This window comes from Marmota marmota, unplaced genomic scaffold, assembly GCF_001458135.2.
Source record: "Marmota marmota marmota unplaced genomic scaffold, marMar, whole genome shotgun sequence".
Taxonomy (NCBI): Eukaryota; Metazoa; Chordata; class Mammalia; order Rodentia; family Sciuridae; genus Marmota; species Marmota marmota.
In genome coordinates, this window is record NW_026000153.1 from 10249483 (window position 1) to 10264792 (window position 15310).

A 15310-nucleotide genomic window follows, 5' to 3' on the forward strand; every position below is an offset into this window, starting at 1 on the left:
ATAGTTGGAAAGAAGAGATAGGAGCACTGTATAATAGTTTATAATTAACTACTAGATACATATTCTTAATTTGAAAATCATGGACTCCTCAGGGGTCACTGATCAGCCTTGGGACAGAGTGTCTATTAATCTCTTCACTTGAGGGGCTACACTCATATGCATTTGGGGGAATGAATGTCTAAACATTTCTTCAGATTCTCAAAGAGCTCTGGGACTTCCAACTTGTTAACAACAACAACTGCAGAGGATGCTGGGGCATAGATTGTGTGGAAGCATCAAGTCACAGTGGGGAAGGTACCAGTCTTGGGCCAGAGAGACTAGGTTGGACTCTGTGTTTACTGCTATTGGCTGAGTGATAATGGGCCATAAAGCACCCTTCCTGAACTCATGGCTGAGAAATTAAGGTAATAATATATAGTGTGCAGAGATATAGTGAGGATGAAAGGAGGTACTGAAAATGCAGAAAGCACCCCGGCATGGTACCTGGCATAGACCGGTTGCTTTACACTAGATGCCATAGCTATTGCTAAGGTTTCCAATGGCTGCTGTAACAAATTACCACAAACTTAATGGCTGAAACAACACACAGTTATTATCTTCCATGTTCTAGAGGTCAGAAGTCAGAAAGAGTCTCAAAAAGTTAAAACAAGGTGTTTGGAAGGACTGTGTTCCTTCCTTTTCCAGTTTGTATAGGCTTCCCATTTTTCTTTGGCTCCTGGCCCCTCCTCCATCATCAAAGCTAGCATGGAATAGTTTTTATACTTTATCATTGTGACACTTATGTTTCTGCCTTCCTCTTTCTCTATGGATCCTTGTGATTGCTTTCATCCCTCTCAGATCTCCAGGATAAGCTCCCTGATAAAGGTCAGCTAATGGGCAGCCTTAATTCCATCTTTAGACTTCATTTTGTCTTGCCATTTACATTACACATCCATGGTTCTGGGCATTAGTTTGTGGATATCTTTGGGGAACCATTACTCTGCCTATCACACTTGCCATTTTATGAATTAGAAATAATTTCTCTTCCTGCTTTTTGATTCTTACAATACATTTTAGTGAGGTAGGTTTTCTCTGTTCATCAGGAAAAAAATGTCAGATTTACAGAGAGGGGAATGATATTGCTGCCCATGTATTTGAATTCATGGATTTGAATTTCTTAGTATACTCTCTCGGCACCAGATGTAGCTCCGCATAATATTTCCCAATTTTCATATTTTTTTCTAATAATCTCTTTGTTCTGAAAGCATTCATAAAGTATTGAATTAATTGATTAAGCAAATTTTTCTGTTGGTTACCTTATGTGTGTGTATTTTAATAAATTCAGTGTAGGCGATTTATTTTTTCACCAAAATTAATTATGAATGAATGCATTAATTCAACAGACATTTATTGAGACCTGATATGTAGTACCACAGGCATATATATATATATATATATATATATATATATATATATATATATATATATATATCTCCTCCTATGTGGAAGTATATACAAAATTTACATGGAAGGAGTTGTTCAAGGTCTGACTAAGGAGTTAGGAATACATTATAAATATAAGCAAGAGTGGAAAGTGATCTATCATAGGCAGATGATGGGTTTGGTGACTTTATTTTGGACTCCCAAATGAAAAAAAAACATAGTATAACTTCAAATACACTATTAGAAATTAACCATCCCAGACTATCTCAGCTGTGCGATCAGTTTTGCTTTGGGAATTTGGAGGAAGAAGATGACCTTGACTGAGGCATCAGGGATGTGGCTACAGGGGATCTGGCATTGGAGCTGAGGGCTGAAGGACGTGTGTTTGTGTGAACTGTGAGGAAGTGCCGGGTGGGCACAGGCCCACTGGGCTGCTGAGGTGAGAGGTAGGAAGCACTGGGCTCCACTGGGGAAGGTGCTGGCACTCCAGGCTTTGAATCTGGATTTATTTTAATTTAGACCTTTGAGGTTAGGGATTGTTTCCTTTGTTTGCTCTTTTGTTTAGAGTTGGTGAGTATATGGGGTTATGGAAATATGTGAAAACAAATTTATATACTAAATGAAATACCTATGTGACTTTTTGAAGAATCAGCATTTCATATGCAGACCAGTTACTATTTCTGGCAGATATGGATAAGTGGAAAGAGAATACCATCCCTTTTCCTGCCCCCAGCCCCCCAAAACACAGTAAAATTAAATGAAGCTGGGGGCGGGTGGTGCACACCTATAATCCCAGCAGCTCAGGAGGCTAAGACAGGAGGATGGAGAGTTCAAACTCAGCCTCAGCAAAAGAGAGGTACTAAGCAAATCAGTCAGACCCTGTCTCTAAGAAAAATACAAAATAGAGCTGGGAATGTGACTCAGTGGTCAAATGCCTCTGAGTCCAATCCCCAGTACCCCCCCCCCCAAAAAAAAAAAGAAATTAAATGAAGTTCTAGATTTACGAATCTAAGAATATAAGTCTTATAGGCATCCAGGTGCCACCTAATTGAGCATCTGTTGGAACTTCAGCACCTTGTGGGCCTACAGCTGTTGGTGACACCCCAAAGAAGGGCCAGAGCTCCTGCATGGAGAACTTCAGGTCCTGCTGGGTCACACCACAGCCTTTTTCTACTTTTTCCATCTCCATTCAGGGGAAAGCTCATCAAGGAGAAGAAAGGTCCATGTCACAGGCAGTGTCCCGAGTCCCAGACTTCCTTGCTTTCTAACCCAGACTTGTCATTGCAATGACTCTTGTCCTTCTGGGGTTTCTAGGAGTCCTGCCCAGCACAGTGAGCTAGTCTTCTGGGGCCCAGTTCCCTGTCTTTCTGCAGTGTGTGCTGAGGAAAGTTTAAAGTCTCATTTATTTCATAGGCTTCCTCATGGTTAGAAGAACTCTCTGGAGGTGTACTGATGTATGTAGTGGCATGGTACCAGGGGCTGAGGACACAGTCCTCCCTGTAGGAGTCATGGACTGAGGGTGGAAGTTCCCATCGGTGTTTCCAAAGCAAAACACATTTAATAACTGGAAATCTAATGACATGTTAAGTGAAAAATAGGAAATAAAATATTATGCACAGAATTTTCTTAAATATGTTAACACACACACACACAAATTGTAAATGGTGATTGTTTTCTGGTGGCTGAAAAATGAATGCTATTTTTTTCCCCTTCCTCAGGCTTTTCTGTTTCTCTTTGTGTGTGTGTGTGTTGGGGGAGGGGTGGCTACAGTCTGCTCAATTTCTCTTAGTCTTTATAACAAAGGGTTTTATAATTTCTCCTTAAGTTTTTTGATGGATGTTTTGAGAACAATCACTGCTCTCAGAGGAAAGGCATTTCATTGGAATACATACATCCATGGTAGAGACAAATGTACCTGATACAGTTGAGAGAAAAGCATTGGAACTATATTCTGGAGGCAGCAGTCTTATTAAAGTACAGAACATCAAAGTGATGTAGCTTCATCCAAGAGTTTTAACTTTTTAAAGTGAATATTCTTATTCCAAAAGGATACATAGTCATTGTAAACAATGGAATGTAAATGTAAATAATAATCTAAATATACATAAACATAAAAGAGGAAAAGATGTCCCAACATCATTCCATTACCTAAGAGAAAAATAAATGCACTTTTAATATTTGGGTTTCTACATTTCCGATCGTTATTTCCCCTATACCTATGTGTTTGTATACAGACAAACCAAACCAATCTGTGGGAAACAAACCAAAACAAAAATGAGAGCTCACGATTTGCCTTCAGGAGTCTGAAACAGTGACACAAGGAGACACTGGTGTTTTTCTCCCCTTCCTCTGACTTAGGCTCTTTCAAATAAGGCAAGTTTGAGGATGGTCTGTTTAAGCTGCTTCTTTTCCTCTCTCCCTAACTATTGGCCAAAATTTCCAGTAGAGTGTGACTGGACATCTGGACATGTTGGACTGCAGTTCATTTTACTGGGTCTGCTGGAAAAAAAAATATGAGAATACACTGTTCATTTTTATCCCCTAAGTATTCTCTGGCCCTTTTCCTTTTCAGTGAGGCAGATTTCTGTAATCCTGAGATTCTCACTTTCAGACGTTCTCCAGCACATGTGTGTGCTGCTCCAGCAGGATCTGGCATGGGGACCTTGAGGTGCCAGGGAAAGGGGCCAAAGTTTCAAAATTATTTTAGCTCGTGATACAAATGTCCCCAAATGCAACACATAATTCTCAAGCATCCCCACAGTCATGAAATTTTGCTGGCCTCTTCTGTGTTGCTGTTACACGTTGAAATCACTCAGATTTCCAAATCCTTCTCTTCCATAAGAAGGGACTCTTGAAAAATCTCTCTCTTTAGGGTCAAATTCACACATGATTTCCCTTACCCAGGGTCTCTCTGGACCTACCCATTGCCTCTTTCTCAGCTTGGAGCAAGCTTGGGCTTCCCTAGGACAACTTGGGACAGTTTCTTTTGCTTCTTTGAGGATTTGCTTTGTTATGCAATTGGTCTTATCTACATGAGTAAATAAATTAGTAGAGTCTAGAGTTTGACTACTAAAGTAAAACCAGACATAAAACAAAATAAAACCAGGAAAACCACGCAGAAGAAAGAAAAAAAAAAAGCAAATGTCAATCATGATTCTGCTATCAAGAAATAGCCACTGTTTGTAATTTTGGTGTGTGGATATATTTATTTGAAGATAGTTATTATCCTCAAAAGAACTGGGTGCTGTGCCATAAGTCTATAATCCCAGCTACCTGGGTGGCTGAGGCAGGAGGATTGAGAATTCAAGGCCACTCTGTGCAACATAGCAAGATCCCTATCTCAAAAAGAAAAAGAAAAAAAATCATAGAACATATTAGCATAGACTTTTGTTGCCTATTTTTCACTTTATGCTATAAGCATTTCCTCAGTCATGAACATAATTCACAAACTTTTTCATAGTTCATTTTATTATTTACTACAAAGTGCTTAGCCATATATTTAATGTTAGGAGACAATCTAAATATAGTTTCTGATGATGTATCCATCATCATAGGTATGTAGAAGAATGCTAGGGTATGTAGTGAATTCTTGGTAAATGTTAGCTTGGCAAATGTTTTCATTAATGATAATTTTGATGTAGTTGCAGTTAGGATATCAAGAGAAGTGGTACTTGGTTGTTCCTTGTAGGAACATCCTTGTGTAGGCCATCACATCAGGACATAGACAGCATCTATGGGCATTTCCTTTCTGCACAGAGCAGAGAGAACACCCTTGGGAGTGTAATTTTAGCTCCTTCAGCACCTTGTGCTTTGGCTTTTCCAAGCTGAGGTCCATCTGTTCCAAGCTCAGAAGCCTTGATTGGTTCTGGGCTTTCTTGCTGAATAGGTAGAGTTAAGAACCTGAAAACAAAAAACAAAAAACAAAAAACAAACCTTCTCTTGAATTTGGTAATCAGGTTAAGACACATTCCTTTTGTGGCTCATAGCCGCATTAAACTGGAACCATCATTCTCCTGATATCACTTGAGACACTTCAAAGAACCGCCTTGCCCAACCCCAAAAGGTAACATTTTGATGACAGGGAGAGATTTTTTTTTTTTTAATCAGAATGCGAGGGAGATGTGTGATAGGAGAATTCCAGAAGTAATCCCACTGAGAATGATTGGAAAATGCACCAGGCAGAGGTTAGATGGGAGATACTAGCAGAGGATACATGGAATTAGGAAGGTGGGGGGGCTCATACGATGTGAAGCAATAAGCAGAATAAAATTGGCGAAGAGAAAAAAATGGCGAAGAGAAAAATAAGAAAGGATCAGAAATGGAGGATGAATTCAAATATGACTGCTGAACCCACCCACTTCTACCGTTCCCCTCTGGGTAGTGCCTTTTATATATTCATCAGCGTATTTGTTCACTGAAACTCTCCTACATACCCTAAACTAACTCTCTCTCTCTCTCTCTCTCTCTCTCTCTCTCTCTTTCTCTCTCTCGTGAATCACCATCAAATATTGACAAGGAACACCAATTAGAATAATTAACTTAGCAAATGTCAAATATATATGATTTGTGTGGAGTCACGTGAAATTGACATCTGAAATGACATAATGTACCACAACATAAAACATTACTCTCCAAACACCTTAAAATTAAAAGCAAATGTTTGCATTGGATCCCATTGGTCCTATCAGACCAGTTGGCATATCTATGGTCTGTCTGGGCTTAGTCCTTCCTGGAGATATTTAGGGCAGTTGTTTATAGGACATTCTCATGTTCTTGACCTGGTGTTTTATTCTGGTTATTATTCTTGACATGATTATTATTTGGATGTTGACTGGAAATTGCTCTTTTTATTATAGTTCTTTCATCATTTGGACTAATTTCTCTAAATAAATTCCTCATTTCCTTGTTGTTCATGCCTCTTTGGAAACAGATAAAATATCTTTACACAGAGAACAAACCAATGCCAAATTTTGTTTTAAAAAAGGAACAATATTTAATTTTCTGTTATATAACTTTTGAGATGCTCCAAAGTATAAAACTTTACCTTGGTCTCATAAATATTTGAATTAAAGATATTTCAGGGTGATGAATTCATTGGAATTTCTTAAATGCACTAAATGATGGGCTCTGTGATTTATATTTTTTCCAACTTTAGATTTTTGTATTTGATAAAAATATAAGAATCTTGTATTTCTAGAAAACTTACAAAACAAATCTGCAAACATTGATCAGTAACTTGTTTCCTGACACTTGTAGACATTCATCTGTTTGGCAATTCTGTTTTTTTTTTTTTTTCTTAGCAAATATGTGAGAGTTGAATATCGTAATTATCTTTAGAACTATGGGTAACATTTAGTATATCATGCTTCTGAATTTTTCCAGTTGGTTAAGTGGAACTAATACTAATGTTTTAGTAGTGTCGTTTGCTAGTTGCCATTTTTAGTTATGCACTTAATTTGCCCTTGTTTATGTCAGTTATGAAGTAAGGCTAGCTCTTAATGGCCTGAGTTTAGTTTCCCTTATCTAAAGAAGCACATGGAGGTTACAAATGGAGACGCCTTAAAATTTCAGAGATGTTATAAATAACTTTTAAATATAAAAGCACCAGAAGTAAAAATGAGTCAAACTTTTTATAACAACCCATTTTTTTTTTAAAGTTGATTTCCCTTAGCACATCTCTGTTATGGCCTCCCTTACCCGTATTTATTGCAGGAACCCCTGATTTCTCTGAATCCTTCGCTTGGTTGTGACCCTGCTTTTATCTTTCACTCATCCGCAGAGCCTGGCGTTTGCACGGTATTCGGAGATCCCCACTACAACACTTTTGACGGACGGACATTTAACTTTCAGGGGACATGTCAGTACGTTTTGACAAAAGACTGCTCCTCCCCTGCCTCGCCCTTTCAGGTGCTGGTGAAGAACGATGCCCGCAGGACCCGCTCCTTCTCCTGGACCAAGTCAGTGGAGCTGGTGCTGGGCGAGAGCACCATCAGCCTTCAGCAGCACCTCACCGTGCGCTGGAACGGCTCGCGCATCGCGCTCCCTTGCCACGCACCGCACTTCCACATCGACCTGGACGGCTACCTCTTGAAAGTGACCACCAGAGCAGGTGGGGCTTCTGTGGCCTCCTTCTTACTTACCTTACCATCGCCAGCGGCAGCAGGCACTGGTTAGAGCGCCCCTCCTGCAGGAGGGGAACCCAGAGGCAGAAAAGTGTTCTGACCTCACCTGCCTCCTCCTTGCCCATGGGAAAGGCACATCCCCAAGATGCCACAGAATGACCCAGGATGTTTGTACCACGTGGATCCTTGCAATTAGACGCCAGTCTTGCAATCTCTGACATCCAGAACCCTTTCCATCCTCATTCTAAAAATAGCCGTTGTACTCATCAAATAACCTCTCTCAAGTGTTGTGGCTATTTTAGGCCGTTAATGTTCAGCTTGGAATTGTCAGCATCTCTCCCAGCTCAGCGAGTTATGCATAACAGTTTCACATCTGTGAGAAAGAAGGTTTCCTTGTTAGCCTGTGTCCAAGAAGTAAGGCGGGAATCCTCAAAAGTAAACAGCTTAGTGTCAGTGGTGTTTAAAAGAAACATAAAATGTCCACATCAGAAGAGCTGATTCTTGCATACTTTTGCTATATACACAGGATGCCGGGTGCCTTCATCCCGCTGGGTTATCCTATGTTAAGGAAAAAGAGGCTGCTGCCTGTGAGTGTGCAGATGGGAGTGGGGGGGTGACCAGAACCCCATATGAACAGCATATAACCCTATATGAACCCCTAGGGAAGGCTACTCAATGAATTGATGGCCCAAACCATTGTCTTTTGTTAGAGAATACTTAGGAGGCTTGCTTTGAAAGTTCACCCTCAGCTGGGAATTGGGCACATGAAGCTGCTGACTGAGGTCCTCTCTTAGCATCCTCTGTTGCCTTATGCCCACTGGATTGCATTTGTACTCCATGATCAGATTTGTTCCCACTAGGCCACTGTTCATGGCTGCTAGTGATCTCTGAGGCTCAAGTCTTTGTCTGATAGGTGCTACCTAAGAAAAACATTTTAGAAGAGGAATTAGGTTCCTGATTTTCAGCCCTAGAGAATGAATTCAGCTTATTTGCACATTTCATGACATTATGAATGGTTCCCACCTTTGGTTAACACATGTTGTTAGTTAGTTGGATGTTGGGTTGCATATTCTCCTGTGCACTCTTATTTCTTTAAGCATGAAACTTCAAGGAAATCAGCGAACTTTTGCTTTTGCATTGGAGAGCATTTAACAGTGTAAAGGCATCAACTGAGTGAGTTCTAGTATTTTTGGACAATGTAGATTCAAAAGGGAACCATTTGATAGAATAGGCATTTTTGAGGGTCCATAGAAACTGTGTCTGCCATACCTACAAGACCCTGGTAATTGTTTCAGTTAAGGCCAGAATATATTTTGACAAATTGATTTGAGCCTATGGCATGCCAGTTTAGCTGAATAAAGGCAAGAAGCCAAGAAAAGTCTAGGGAGCTTTCAGTTAGTGAATATATCATAGTTTCAGTGAGACAACTCTAAGTATTTATGTATTGGAGCATTCAGTAAAAGGGAAATATTCCCATTCTTTACTTTGCAGATGTGAAGAGGTCTAATGATTCAACTTTAAAGACATTAGTCTTGCTCAGAAAAATCCAGACACCTGTTCTTGTATCCAAAAGACATGGTGCTCTGCAAATATAGGCCCAAGTTAATTTCTTTAAAGGAGACAAACACTTTTTGGCTCCCTATAAAACATGTACAAGATGACCCATTATTACATAGCACTAATTAGAAGCACCTTGTCTTTCGTTTTCAAGTCAGCACAAACACAGTGAAGTCTACTGATATGGGAATTATTAGTCAGCCACAGCCCAGTTCTCAAAGGAATCCTGGGTACTTGAAGATTACTAACAGCCTAGGAGGTTCAAATCTGTTCCATGCTCAGCTGGCAAAATGTGATGGAATAAGTGTACTCTTTGTCAGGATTCCATGTCATAAAAATGAGCAAAAGGATGAGACTGCTAAGAAAATAATAATAGGCCATAAATACCATAATTCGATTAGTAAATTCAACTATTCTAGGCCTTGAACTCAGTCTTACAATTTATTTTTCCATCTATGTTTCCACGATGTAAGTCATTTTTATGGCATGCCTAACACTCCAGATGAACGATTTTCTGTAGTGCACAAATTCACGAGCTTGTTTCCTAGGAAAGAGCTGCATTCCTCTGGGCACTAAACTTATCCTTTCAATGACACAACTTGATTTCTAGACAGTAGTGTGTGCACCCAGGTCTAACCATCTTAGTTTCAACTACCCCTTAGGGACATTTCCTTTTTTATCAACTATCGATCATCTATTTAAAATATCACAGTATTTCTTTAGGGTATTATTCCACCAGATTTTTGTTTTATTTCATAAAATCATGTGATCAAAGGGTACTGTCTTCAAAATAGGAGCTTAAATCAGGCCTGTAGCTGGGGGATGGAAGATGGAGAGGCCTGTCTTTTGCCCCTGTGGTTTATGGAATCAGCACTTCATGATGCTACATCCATCAGAGTAGCACAGGTGGCCATGGAGATTGGGTGGAATTAGGCTAACAAGTGGGCTGTGACAAGGCTTGGTGGGTTAAGCATTATCCACCTCCACCACACACCCTGCCCCAACTCTCGACACTTAGCAAATAATTTAAAAATATATTTCCTTTCTGCCAACTATGTACTACATCATCTCTACCTGGAAGAGGTATATCAGCTCTGCCTGAAATCTTTAACACACTGGAAAGCAGCTTTTTATTTTATTCTTGGTATTTCTCTATAGTTTTTGAAGTGAAACAATGTATTCTATTCCTATCCCGTTGGTATAAAATCTGAGCAGGAAAAAAATATCCATTTTCACACATTACTGTGATATGTCTATAGATTTTGCATCTCTTCTCCCCTTTGAGTGGACAGCAGCAAAAGCATCAATAAGCAAATCAAAGCAAACAAACATCTCCCAAAGGAAAGAATGACCACACAAACAACAAACCCAGCTTGTGGTCTTGTCTACTCTTCTTGAGGGTGAGGAGTAAGTTGGTAAAGCAGTTACTCAGAGAAGGGGAAATGGGAAGGTCATTCCTAAAGTGGAAGGAATGCAGCTGCTGCTCACATCCACAGATGGGACATATGCTTCAGCTTTAGCCTTCTGACTCTGCCAGTTATTTCTACCCAATTTCCCATGCAGAGAATTGGCCAACTCAACCCAGCTGCAGAAAGGACTACCCACAGCCCCGCGAACACTTCCATGATGGTTTCCTCTCATAAGATCCTTAGTTAAAATACATTCCCTCAATTACAACTTATTAGTATTTTTTCCTTTCATGACTGCAATCAACTTTGTGTGGATTTTACTCTCAGAGGGCAAAAGGACTCATGCGGACACATATGTAAGTGATACAGAGAGAGTCAAAGTCATCCCAAGTCAAATAAGTCATTTCTTCCCAGTGTGAAGCCTAGCATTGTTCTGTAAAAATCTTCTTAAAATAATAACAACAAGGAGATTGAAAAAGAGAGTGAATAACAAATTATTCTCTTACTTTGGAGACCATGTTTTTATGAATGAGTTGTCATGGGTTTTGAGGAGTGTTTACCTAAAACACAGTGGGTCTACAACTTTCCAAGCATGTGTGGACCACCAGTCCACTAGAAAGAAAGAACACAATGATTGATTTGTTCACTGTGAGTTGAATTCCAATGAACTCAGTTGCCCAAAATCTCAAACTTACTATATCATTGTCAGTAATGATATTGGAGTTCCTTTGGGTGTAAAATTCTCAACTATTTGTGGCACTTGGAAGAATAGTATTTGCCTGCTGTCTAGGAAAGAGATTTGTAGTTTGGAAAATTTTGCAACATGGAAAAGTCTTTGGAATCATGCTCTAAAAGTTAGACTTTGTTTGGAATTGATTTTCTCCCCTCATTTCTCTTGCTGAGTAACTGCCCGGCTACAGGCTTGTGAGGTCAAGTTTCTTCTATACCTTGGAGAGTGTATTACAAATCATTTTATAGTTTGTTTGCCCTCTTTCAAAATGGTTATTTTAGTGTCTTAACTAGCATGAAACTTACAATTTCTTTGGTTTTGCAGATTCAATGCATCACCATTACAAGGGTAATTTATTCACTTATTAAGTATGTACTGTGTGCCAGATAATGTGTTAGTTAATGGAGTATAAAGAAAGAGAAATTGTTTTATGTGAAAGTTGTGGTTGTCAGAATTGACACCACTTTCTCACAGAGATCCATGTTGGGAGGTCAGCCCGGGGTGTGGATGTCTTAGCAATGTGTCCCTTCTCTCCTTACCTGGCCCCCTTAGTGTCTTCTCTTCATTATGCTACTCCCAGGAAAACATTCCCTGTGGCCACCCTTTTCCTCCTTTTTCCAGATCTATTTAATTGCTTTCCTGAATCCAGCCTGTTTCTCCTAACCAAGAAATCTTCTCTGTCATTCACCTTGGAGTAAGAATGCTTCTGTTCCTTCCACTTACCACCCAGTGATTTCCTTATGGGCCGTTCTGTTTATTGCTCAAGAAGCCCAGTTTTAGACCTCTAGTTTATTTTACCAATAATTCTCCCTGAAGTAACTGTCCTGTGATGGTTGTGTGGGCTTCTCACTGGAAAGCGTTTTGGGCAGCCATTTCTCTTCTCAGACTGTGTTCAGACTTAGCTTAAGAATCTTACCTCTGAGTGTTTCTTCCTGAGCTCACTTCCATAACTCTAATATTTTTGCCATATGCCAATTTCACATACCAACAAGAGCCATTCTCAGTCTCTCTCTCTTCACCCTCCTTTTCCCTCTCTTCCCCTATTTCTCCTGTCCCCTCACACCTCATCCCCCAACTCTGAACATTTGCTCATCAGGCTAATCTTGAGCTTTCAGTATAAAAGACAAAGCCTTTGAGGAGAAAAGACAATTTTCTCTTTTCAGAGGCTCACAACAGGTAAAATAAAAGACTAGTTTTGTCAGGAACCCAAAAGGGTAAAATTTTTAAAAAATCAGCAAAGAATTTTTTGTAAAAAAGAGACTTCCTTTGTGGTTGCTACTCTTGGGAGACAGTGACAGTGACTAAGGAGAAGTCTCAGTGTAGAAATGCACATTGACCTGTTGTAGTTGTTCCCTAGAGCTCATGCCATGGGTTGCTCTTGGGCATTCCCTGGTAAATAGTGCCATCATCCACAGGAGGGCTCAGGCACTGCCAGGGGATCATCATGAGAACAATTAAGAAAAGATTCCAACACACACAAAAGAAAGGAAAACTAGGAAAGATAGTCATTTACTTTGGGTTGAACCTTAAAATGCTTTCACAAACACCTCCCTCTTGCGACCAGTGTCTCCATGCAAAACATCAGAGTGGAGTTGAGAGTGTTTCTTCTTATTCAAGCTTAGCTGTGCTCTGTGACATAAGCTGGCTGTCCTACATGAGACTAGAAAAATGCCTCCACTCAGAGTAATCTTTGGCTAGAGTGGCTCCGGGAACTCTTGGGCCAGTATATCTAGAGAAATATGCATGTTTTTAGACAAACCCTCCAACATTTTAGATAATTAGTTCAGCAAACCCAGAAGGGTCTTTGGTCATCTGCCTCCTGGGGTGAAGACAGTGTCCTTGATGAACAAGGAAGTACTGCCCTAATGATGGATGCACAAGAGGAGCTTTTGTCCATGGCCTGGAAACCTCTAGTGCTGCCTCAAATGTTGAAACTCATTAGTGTTCTTGCATTGGAGGCCCCAGAGATGGACGGTGTAAAGATTTCCCAACAACTAAACCCCAGGAAACATGGGTCAGAAGCTCATGTCTCAGGAATAAAAATAAAATAATGAAGGAGCACATGTTTGCATTAATGTATCATCCCTTGAGGAGGATGTATTCAGAAGCTATCTATTTATTGCTTTAATATCCTGTGGTATTTGGAGTAAATACTTACATGGAGGAATTTTTGGATAAAGAAACAAAAATAACATAAGGAATTATAGTCTTTGTTTCTTTCTGTTTCCACACTATAGTCATTGGATAAAGGAAGCACAATTTGGACTAACATAATTACTTTAGAAGAGGACAAAAATATAAACCTCAGAGTAGGGTGATCAAACCAGGGGTACATAGATATTTTAAGAGCAAACTTCATTCAATTTAAAAATCCTAATCCCCCAAAATAAGTGATTTATGTAATTCATACGACATTTAATGTGGTCAGATCAAAATGTAACCAAGAATTTGGATAGATTCGAAGTGTTCCTTGTTAGAAGACGATGGCTGTATCTACCAAGTAAAGCTATGGACACATGGGAATTATCAGGAGATTCAGGAGTGGTTGAACTCCCTTCTCCCCTTCTTCTCCTCTAGGTTTGGAAATATCCTGGGATGGAGACAGTTTTGTAGAGGTCATGGCTGCCCCTCATCTCAAGGGCAAATTGTGTGGCCTGTGTGGCAACTACAATGGACACAAACGTGATGACTTAATTGGTGGAGATGGAAACTTCAAATTTGATGTGGATGACTTTGCTGAATCTTGGAGGGTGGAGTCCAATGAGTTCTGCAACAGACCCCAGAGGAAACCAGTTCCTGAGCTGTGTCAAGGGACGGTGAAAGTAAAGCTCCGAGCCCATCGGGAATGCCAGAAGCTCAAATCTTGGGAGTTTCAGACCTGCCACTCAACAGTGGACTATGCTACTTTCTATAGGTAAGTACAATGTTCTGGGAATGGGGTGGGGTCACGGATCTAGGATAGACTTGATCTTGGAATAGAGTTTGTCAAATCTCCTGCTATGCAAAACAAGGCCTCTCAAATTCTTTCTGTTCAGTAGCTGATCTTGTCTTGAGTCAGCTTCACATGATGTCCCATTTGGGAAATTCCAGGAAGTGTTCTAGGGCAAACTTCTAGGCCACTCTATAGTTTTGTGTGTCTACAGATTTATGGAAAAGCTGATGACACCACAGGGCTTTTCCAGGGTGTTAGCTTGACCCTAAGATTATGGAGGGTTTCCCAAGTTCTGGCCTAAACCACAGTGATATAGGGCAGAGATGATTTCCTCAAATGGAATCTCAAATCACTCTGGCCAGCTTTGGGGGTTTGCATAAACTCTGTTATTCTAGGTCTGAGAAAGAGTTCAGGTCAGCCTCATGGCCTTGTCCAGACCAAATCTGCACAGGGAAAATAAGGAGCTTGAGGTTGGAGAAAGGAAGGGCTCTCACCAATAGTCAATTCCATGACCTCTTTTGACTCTGTTTAGCTACCTCCTACACAATGCAACTGGCTACAAAGACATCTTGAATTTGACTTCCGTGCCACAAGATTGTGTTTGTGAGTTGATGAGTTTGGCCTGGTTGTACTTCCATTTACTGCACAATTCCACAGGTTCAAGGGCTATGGCTGCCTATAGCTTTAACCACGATGGGTGGGGCAGGAAACATGAGCCGAACACAGCCCAAAAGGCCTTGTTTAAGTGATTTGCCTGTGCCTCTTAAAATTAGGAAACTCCTGTGGTCTGCAACCACAGAGAGGTTATTTTTACTCTTTAATTGCCACCAGTTTATTTCCCCTAGCTCTCATTAAATGTGATATTTTTTAATTTGATCTTTGGACATAAAAGATAAAGCTCTACAAAGGCAGCTTAAAGTGGGGTGGAAAAAAGACTATCCCTGTCATCACAAATCCACGAACATGGCTGCATCTGCCAAACCATTTGGCTCCAAGTCATACATTTAGCTCTTTCAAGACATTTTCCTGCTATAATTTGAGTTCTCCGGGTTCCCTTCTTTCTCCTCCTTGCATTCCCTCTCTACATGGGCCACATCCCTTTTCTACTGAAATCGAAGGATCTGAAGGTGAGACTAAG

General features: G+C 40.2%; 1 protein-coding gene across 5 annotated transcripts in view; it reads left to right on the top strand.

Annotated features, from left to right (window-relative positions):
• Bmper (BMP binding endothelial regulator) overlaps nucleotides 1-15310 on the top strand; it is a 245404-nt gene that overhangs the window by 164611 nt on the left and 65483 nt on the right. For 4 of the 5 annotated variants that reach the window (XM_048786453.1, XM_015490216.2, XM_048786452.1 and 1 more), the window contains exons 12-13: nucleotides 7202-7531; nucleotides 13818-14154. In XM_048786453.1, the coding sequence (XP_048642410.1) occupies nucleotides 7202-7531; nucleotides 13818-14154 (667 nt within the window). The remainder of the gene's footprint in view (nucleotides 1-7201; nucleotides 7532-13817; nucleotides 14155-15310) is intronic. The other variant, XM_048786454.1, reaches the window with a different exon arrangement.